Genomic DNA, 9,283 nt, shown 5'->3' with positions numbered 1-9,283 from the left:
AAAAATATCGTCAAATTTTGTGACTAAACAACATGGCGTAGGGAGAGTCTGAGATAATCTGTGACTGCTAGACTAGGAATATTGATCTATCTCTTTAGTGTTCAGAATAGATGCAACCATTCTAGTTTATTTCATGTACATTGTACAAGCATCGAAATACCTGCAGCAGTAAAGCTGGTTCAATAAGTGCTATGTAGTATTTTTCGGAACTGTTAGATGCCATATCTACTGAATATATCCGGGTTGTCAGTGAAGATGTAGCATTCGGTATCCCTCGGGCTCTATATAGTTATTAGCCTTGAAAAGTCTAAAACAGTGCTCTTCAACCTTTTTCGACGTGGTACACCCTTTTAACGTTTGCTCAAAACTCGTACACCCCTGTTCATTAGGGGTCTTCAAACATGACTATTTTTCTCAAATCGTACTGGCTACTTGATAAAATTGTTAGGTTACCTAACTTAAGCCTACACACCAAATTTGGTTCAACTCCAACTAGTAGCCGCCTCGCTACGGGAGAGGAAAGTTTCTATTTACTATACAAAAATAAATACCGAAAAATTTGAAATTTTTCTGTTCACCCCATGAAAGTATTAGGTTGTCTATAAAAACTATGTTCTTAAAATTTGGTTCAATTCCGACCAATAGAAGCGGAGTTATTGCCGTCAAAAAAATTGGGTTTGAATAAAATAGTATTTGGTCACAGAGTTGCAGCCAGTTAGGCAGCCCGCCACGCAAATTTAGGCTTACCATATTTTGGAAATCTAAAAAGAGGACACTTTTTCGGAAATTTGAGACTTGCAAAACCGGAAAAGAATTCTAAAAAACCGGTGAATTTTTCCCACTTGGTGATCGGTTGACTGAAATAAAAGGTCGTCTTTCCGCTCAGAGCTCAAAATACCGTTTTTCTCTCCGCATTGCTAGGTGCATGACTAAAAAAAGGTCAACGTTTCACTCAGAGCTAAAATCACAGTTTTTCACTCCGAAATACCCGCCGGAGCGTCACTTCTGTGCTGATTTACGGCATATCACTCGCAATTTGCACTAAATCTGACCTGAATTTTCAAAAAAGAGGACAAAATCTCAAAAAAAGGGGACAAAAGGGCGTCCTCCGAGGACACTTTCAAAGAAGTCAAAAAAGAAGACAAATCCTCTTAAAAGAGGACGTATGGTAACCCTACGCAAATTGGAATTTATTTCGTGTCAGAGCAAAAACAGCATGATATAACGAACGATAATCAACCTAAATGTAACAGTATTGGGGGGAGAGTAGGTAAAGCTAGTGCTGCAGAAGCGGTAATTCAGATCAGCGATGATAGCAGGCGCACCAGCCTACTGCGCATCATGCCTGCCACACACCACACAGAGTCGATAGTAGCACATGGGCTGCAAGAGATGTCAGTAACCTCAGATCGTATGCCGCTATACACAGTCCATTATCGTTAATTTACATCACTTATAACAAAATACTAAATTGCAAATGTGTGGCGAAAGATTGGACATACAGTCGGCATTTTAAAACAAAAGGGTTTCGATTTCAATATGGAAGCTGTTTCGACCCTGGCTGGCTACGTCACTTCATTTATGTGCATTGCGGTATTTATTAGCGTCGGGTAGGAAGCACAGATTCAAAAAGTCTGAGCAATCGCGGCGGTTTCCTCAAAAATCCCTAAAATACAAATGACTAGCTGAAAACATGTTTGTTAACTGCATACTTTGCAACACCAAACGGAACCATTGGTCTATTGCCGACGGCTAAATGAAGAGAAGAAATATTTGCTTATGACATCACAATCAAGCGGTGTACAGTATTACACTTGAGATAACATTGTACCATATTGCTCGTTAACCTGTGCGTCAACCCGTCTGTACTGACCTATAAACCTGCATTTGTGATAGCTAGCCATCGGCTCATTGTTACTCGGATCTGGTACACCCCTGTACACCCCATCCGAGTGGTACACCCTTTGCAAATTCCGGTACACCCTAGGGTGTACGACCACCCCGGTTGAAGAGCACTGGTCTAAAATGTGCAGTGCAGTCCCAAACTATATTTTAAAGCTACTAGGCTATACTTTTCAACCCATGCATGAGTCTTGTCGGCCGGTCGAGCGGGTCTAGCTGAAAAGCCGGGATGATGACATGAATATACGCGCCGCGCATGCGCATCGGATATATCGATCAGGATGATATTAATAGTGTTGAAGCAAGAGTGTACACTGAGAGCAGAGTACACTCTGGTACAAGCATAGAAGAAGCATGCACTGCACAGTGTACACTGAATGAATAGAATTTGAAGATAACATAAAAGAACAATTGAGAAAAATATGATGCCACGTTCGAGCGCTGACGAGTAGGCCCTATTTATGAAAGTGCAGTCAGTTGAGTTTGTTTTTAATCATTTCATCCTTTCAAAACACCACCCGATTTGGGTGTTTGATCTCGAAGACTACTACAAGTCGTTTAGACACCTAGCTATCTTTTCATTGAATCGGAGTATTGTGGTGTTTAGAAATGATGAAAATATTTATAAAACTGATTGGTTGGTTGACGATGAAAAGATTGTAGGTAATCTCGAGTGCTGACCCACCTCGATCTTTCGCATGTCTCTATTTTCAAACGCTATTAGTTGCAAATCTCATTCGCTTTCCTTGTATTCTTCTTTTTGTCCTGTAAAGATGTCGCAAGAACAGCGATGTAGGTGCGGACCACCCCAGATAAACACTCCACACGCCGAAACGTGCTCCTGTCGAGATTCAAGCAGGATTGTCCCGCGTCGATGGCGGTGAATAATTTATTAAATACCAACGTGCGTATTAGGATTTGCGGATCAGTTTTGGCACACTGGTCGGCTATCCGATAGTCGACGATCGCATGTCCAGTTGTCCACATTCAAGTCGAAATACAAGCAATTTCTACCAAAATGAATACTAGTCCCTCCTCAGGATTACCCAATGATATATGATATGATATATCATTGGGATTACCGGACCGCAACCTGACCTATCGATCTCGCCTTCCGTGACATGCTACCTCATTTTTGTCTCTTGCTTTTCTATATTTCTTCTTTTATTTTTCATTCAGTGTGCAGTGCATGCCTCTTCTCCACATCGCCTAGACTAGGCTAAGGTGGGTGTTTGATTTCAAATACTACTCCAAGTCGTTTTGACATCTTCCTATCATTTCATTGCATCGCAATTTTTGTGGTGTATTGAACTGATCAAAATTACTAATAAATCGAACGTGGAACTGACAGAACAATTTTATCTTAAGGACGAATGTCAATGATATTTTTTTCGATGAGCAGCCAAGCGAAACAGTACACTTATCCATATGCATAATCGCCAATCAGTCATCTTCTTCCTGCAAATTTTAAGAATATTCAAGAAATTGTGAATCTCAACGGAATTATCTCAATGAAGCATGGTAATAGGAAGATAATTTACATTTAAGCCCCCCCGGTATCAAGCCGTTGGTATCTAAAATGGGGTTTATAAAGGCTGATCTGCTGCGCCTGCCGATCTTGGTGGCTTTTGATGGAATCCTATCCGATAGAATCTCGATACAATATGTGGGCGTTTGGGAACCTGATGGCTACACCGGATATATGATCAATGTTATACGTAAGTAGAATATTAAAAGGTGTGTGTGTAGCTAAAAAATACACTTATCAGCTAGAACGTAATTCATCGCCATCATAAAAACTATAGGATTATAGCAAGGCGAGCAAGTAACAAAAATAACAAACTTGGGAAATTACAGGCAGCTCTCATAGGGCTTACTAATTTCGCCAATTCAACTGCTGCATGAGAGAGAGAGAGAGAGAGATCAGATTTATTTTCGCCGGCACCATCGAGATGCTTTGACGATGGAGATGCGATACGACCTTTAAGCAAGGTCATCTAGTCTGCACCACCGTATTTTTCTCCTCCACGCTACCCATGGATGCTGAGCGCCTAGCTGGATAGCCGCGGATACCAGTTTTAGAGTCTTTGGTCTGACCCGGACGGGGATTGAACCCACGACCTACCGATCGAGAAGCTGGACGCATAACCATTACACTATCTCGCATGATTATTCTCCACTTGTATTTTGATGGAACATGCTGGTCCCTAACTTAGTTTAAATGTACTTCATTTGTCAACAGTTGGAATTCTTTGCATTTGCGTCTTCACCTGTGAGCCTGGTATAATTTCGAAGCTATACCGGCTCCTTGCAGCGGTGACTTTGAGCCTAGCAGCAATAGGATGGAACTTCTCGACAATCAACGTAATACATGGACATTACTACGGTGAACAGAATCATACTCAACCTGCGATATCCATTATTATGAAAAATATGTGGAACAATGAGATGTTGGTGCCCAGTGAGGTGGGTTGAAAAATATTCCATCGTTTGATGTCTGCATGTATTTACTCAAACTTTCCTTGTGTAGATTTGACGCAGGGAGATTTTTCGAATGATAGGCTCTATTTACATTGGTCTACTACCAAAGTTTGCTGTGGCTTATTTTTTTCCCCATTCATTCAATTAGGAGTGTTTAAAAGCAGTAACTTAAACTATCATAAAAATACTGATAACTGCACGAGTCGAAGTTGTTTGGATGATGGAGATTCGAAGGAGCATATTCGAGTCAGCACCATCGTTTACCCGCACCACACTATCCTAGATTGTCTACCACGTAGTGGGGAAGTAATGAACAGGGAATACCAATTCTGGAGTCTTTGGCTGGGTTTCGAATATGTTACTTATCAAACAAGAAGCCAGATGATCTACCTCTACCTCTATACTATATTGTCGGTATAGTATTTGCCTATGTAGTATGCCATCCTATTAGCATTCAGAATGAAAAGTACTGTGGTGCCTACTTGAATGTCTGATCAAATTGACCATATTTGGTATAAAACAAATACCCAGGCATCGGTGTTAGTAAACTTGAAATTTGAACGTTGAGGGGGGATTATAGTTTTTAAATTAGAGATTTTTATCCTACAGGATGAATTTGATACTGTATGGTTTATCCGCTTTAAAACCTCATAAATATTTCTCTTCAGCTCGATTTTACCGCAAAAGTAGCCTTGTGCTTCGCCGCGCTACAAGTGTGTCACTGGCTGATTTTGGTGCTTTTGGACGAAGCGTTGTCGCCGCTGTCAGCAATCTTATACACAAGTCCCGCGTGGTCGCTCATGCTGACCGATTCCACGTGGATATTGAACTTCGTAATTTTAATATCGGAGCTACCGGTGTTGATTTTATTCGTGAAGAAAGCAGACGAGATACGGCCAGGTCTGGCTCACCTGTTCTTTCTCAGAAGGAACGGATATGAAGCCGTGTTGGACGATTTCATAACCGCTATTCAAGATACGTGGGTTGAATGCCGTGTACCTTCAGTGTTGAGACTTTTTTTTATATACCGTTGTATACTGGGAATGCTAAGTCTGTACGGCCAGGATAGGTCTTTCACGACAGACGAGTATGATCCATCGGCGAACAGTGGACTATATTACTTTTTCTTCAGCTCGGACCATCCCAAACCGATACAGAGTCAATATTGGGAAGATTGGGACGGTATCGAAGGTTATTTTGACAGTAGGAAGGACTCTAAAAATTTAACTCTATTGGAAGGCATGTGCGCTATGCTGACCGAATCATTATTGTCCTCGTTTTCCGTGGGAGCTGCGATGTCTGTGATTGGATTTTATGCCGGGACTGTGCTACACGAGTTTATAGGAGGAAATGATCTCGCTCAAGGAGAGGCTTTGGGAATGATGTCCTCCATATTGTTTTGCCTTCTAGCGATACAAACACGTTTGAGTGTGCTACCGCCATGGAAACGAATCGTGCGGTTGTACAGGAATTCATTTTTGTTGCTGTCCGCAATTCTTCACTTTTGTCTGGATATCGTTCACCCTGTCCTGATGACTATCAGTCCGCAAAGTCATATACCGTTACGGAAGCACGTGAACCCGTTGTTGATATGTTTGATTCTTTTGGCGTTACCAAGTGGGATGTGCTATTGGCTGCTAACTACAAAGCGTCTGTCTACATGGATGATCGCTCTCACTGCGTTTAATCTGGAGTTGGTGGTCAAGGTGAGAGATTAAGATGGAGTTTTTTGACCGGATATGGTCAAGTAGTTATTCTTAGTACTCAAGTAGAATTGACGCATAAATTTCAACTCAAGTACGACTAAAAGCAAGTATTGCCTAGTTTTGCACAATATAGGCCTACTGTAAAGAAGAAGTCTAAAAGTAGTCAAATATCATAACCGCTTAAGTGAATAGTATTACCTACTTGAGTAGGCCTACTCTGAAAAAGTATAATACTTCGTTACTGACCGCCTCTGATTTTAGCTGATCAATAATAATGACTCCAAAACTGTGCTATGTCGTCTGACGCCAATAAAGCTCTGGTTATTAGGCTATGCATTTTCTATTACTGTTGTGATTTTTGCTCTTGTAATGAGTAGGACTAGTCAACTTGAGTTCAAATATGTTTCATTTTTTGCAATCGTGACGCAATTATGCCAGTTATTCAAGACATTAGACATAATTTAGTACGGTACCTATTTCATTGCGCTCGGTCAGAATGCTGCAGGGTTGATCACAACCTCACAGAAGTGTAGGCATAGCATACGTCCTCCCCGAAGAGGTATTGTCCTCCTTTTTGAAGAAATCGAAAATGCCATCCGAGGACGCCCAAATATCCTCTTTTTTTACACTTCGTCCTGCTTTATAGCACTGACAGCCAGGTGATAGTACAGGCACAACTAAAAAAACGCTGTAAATGACGCTCATACCAGATTTTGACGGCAAGAATGACTAGAAAACTACATTAAAGTGGGTCTTCGGGGGAGTCCTGTTGGCGTAATGACCTCGCTAGTATAAGTTTTGTGATTTGTAAAAAGTGCCCTCTTTCCCCGATCTCAGAATATGGTAACCCTACGTGAGAAATGTCATATCCACGTCTTTTTGTAGCTTCATGCTGTGTTTTAGATACCGTGATATACTTGCTTGGTTTCAAGAAGGTATCTAAGGTATAATATAACTCTATATTGGAAAAAATTGTCTCCGACCACTTGATTCGGATTCGAGTATTCACATCGTTGTGCCTGGTGCTAGTAATGAGTCCGTGAAATCTTCTTGCTTCAGATGTCCGCTTCATATTTCTGATATCCGATTGGAAATCTTTAATATTTTCTCATGTAATTATAGGTTTTATCAACGTTGATGGTGTATGCACTTTATGTTATGGATTCGAGGTACCACGCCAACGGTATCATCAATTTGGACGATTACGTCTTCTGGATACGTTCCATAAGTCACGTGATCGAGTTCATATGCGGCCTGGTGATGTTCATCAATGGGGCTTACATACTGATGTTTGAATCGAGCAACTGGCTGCGGGCTGTCATGATGACGATGCATGCCTACGTAAATATCTACCGGTGAGTTCATACATCTTTCAATATTGGATGCTTGTATAAGAGATACATCGTCATAAATTATTTGAAATTAGATCCTCTCAAAAATTATTCGTGCTGCTCTTATGTAAGAAAAAAAAACATGATGCACCATTCTAGCAACCCACCTTTTCATCTCAATGCCACTGAACTTGGATGAATTTGACTCGAGCAATTTGAACTCAATGAACGTCCAAGATTGTCGTACTTTTGATACAGAAGATACAGAAGTTAATCATGTTTTCCAGAACGTTTCGAGAGGGAATTAAGACTTTCAATAACAGAAGATTTGTCAACTCAAAGATATCGAGTCTTGCTGTTGTGGATGTGGATGACATCCCAGAACAAGACAGGGACGTGTGTAGCATATGCTATCAAGATTTTATCTTAGGTGAGTCATGGCCATGTTTTTAGTAGGCCATGGGTGAGTAGAAGTCTATCATATGTTAATCTCGGCCATCCTATCCTACAGCATAGTTTCTAGGTATAAAATAGGCATTGCAGTCATTGTTTTACCCATTCCCACTCTTTGCTCACAGATCCACATACTCCACGCAGTCTTTATACTGTGGTGTAGAACCTGGACGGATGGGTATGACTTCGGCTTGAGTCCACGAAGATATTAAGTTACTACTAAACTATTGAACGTATATTGATTGGTACTTCATTGTCAAGGCTAGTATTCATAGTGGAGATGTGTCTTGTGACCCTTCGCTGTTTATAAAAATGTTTCGGTATATTCTTCCGTCCTAGAGTTCTTTTCAAAGGTGTTTGTTTCCAGAACTTTTTACCAAATTTACAGCCGTTGCTATTCTTGAACATGAAAATGTAAGCCTGTAAGCTATAAGAAGCATATCGAAATTTTCAGTCTAGCAATGGCAGATTTTCCAACTCCCCACTATCGTATTGTGGCGTCGTGATAATTGCAGATATCTTTACTCTAATGGCGGACACTGGTCACGTTCTAGCTCTGACAAGTGGTCCAAATACTTTCTACTTGACAATAATATACAAAGTTTGACGTATGGCAGCATTAGTAAGTAGTGGAAGTAGACATAAGCTACTTGAGTATTGAAAAAAGTAGAAATAACTTCACCGCTGACCGTACTTGTGTATTTTAGAACACGGCGAGATAAGGAAAACGCGATGCAGGCATATGTTCCACACTCACTGCTTGCGGAAGTGGATTTTCATTCAGGACACTTGTCCAATGTGCGATCGTCCGCTTTTCAACAGCGAGACAAATAAACAGGATTGAGCCGAATTGTGGAGCATAATACTGGCTCATCCAAGCGAAGTCCCCGATAAAGGCCGCGCGTGTGGAAATGCGCACTAGGGACAGAAATCTATTCTGCCGATTGATGTCGCAGCTGCAGTGTTGGAGATTACATATTTAATCGAAGTGGTCTATTAAATTATTTTCTGAAATTCATCGTTTGAGTTGTCTTGCTCTACTGAAGTTGTTGTACAGCTGTAGTTCAACGTGTGTGAATACTGTGAAAGCAATAGATAGATTTCTCGGGAGGTGTGATGGGCGGACTGTCAAGTAATTTATAGGGATGGACAAAATCGATTCGACTCTGAATGACTATGAAAGGCGTGTAAAGTTCAAATATGTACCCTCTATGCTAGGTATCGTAGGTCCCGTGCCTGCTCTACATCACATTACCGATAATCGGGTATTTGTTTTGACTATGCCTGTAGGTAGGGCCTACCACCCTACATTGCACTTCACAGATATTTCCACTATCGTCCGCGACTTCGAACTAGCCTACATGTTTCGTATGTCAGGATACGACCAATCGAGTTTTCAAGGCTACCACT

General features: G+C 41.0%; 1 protein-coding gene across 1 annotated transcript; it reads left to right on the top strand.

Annotated features, from left to right (window-relative positions):
- The first annotated feature begins 3,314 nt into the window (after window positions 1–3,314).
- Window positions 3,315–8,891, top strand: LOC145455380 (E3 ubiquitin-protein ligase RNF139-like). The gene is made up of 6 exons (XM_080333349.1): window positions 3,315–3,620; window positions 4,145–4,368; window positions 5,052–6,089; window positions 7,212–7,444; window positions 7,708–7,850; window positions 8,581–8,891. The coding sequence occupies exons 1-6, from the start codon at window positions 3,482–3,484 to the stop codon at window positions 8,715–8,717; spliced, it is 1,914 nt and encodes a 637-aa protein (XP_080189475.1). The 5' UTR covers window positions 3,315–3,481; the 3' UTR covers window positions 8,718–8,891.
- Window positions 8,892–9,283: the final 392 nt, after the last annotated feature.

The sequence above is a fragment of the Botryllus schlosseri genome, chromosome 14 (genome assembly GCF_051294905.1).
Source record: "Botryllus schlosseri isolate E-star chromosome 14, Bs_hap1, whole genome shotgun sequence".
NCBI classification, from domain to species: Eukaryota; Metazoa; Chordata; class Ascidiacea; order Stolidobranchia; family Styelidae; genus Botryllus; species Botryllus schlosseri.
This window is presented reverse-complemented; position numbering and strand designations above follow the sequence as displayed.

What these genes read in the sequence shown, in the direction of transcription:
- LOC145455380 (XM_080333349.1), top strand. Translation starts at nt 3,482, where the DNA reads ATGGGGTTTATAAAGGCTGATCTGCTGCGCCTGCCGATCTTGGTGGCT. An exon ending in ATATATGATCAATGTTATAC is followed by an intron (nt 3,621 to 4,144) that starts GTAAGTAGAATA and finishes ATTTGTCAACAG; the next exon opens with TTGGAATTCTTTGCATTTGC. An exon ending in ATCTGGAGTTGGTGGTCAAG is followed by an intron (nt 6,090 to 7,211) that starts GTGAGAGATTAA and finishes ATGTAATTATAG; the next exon opens with GTTTTATCAACGTTGATGGT.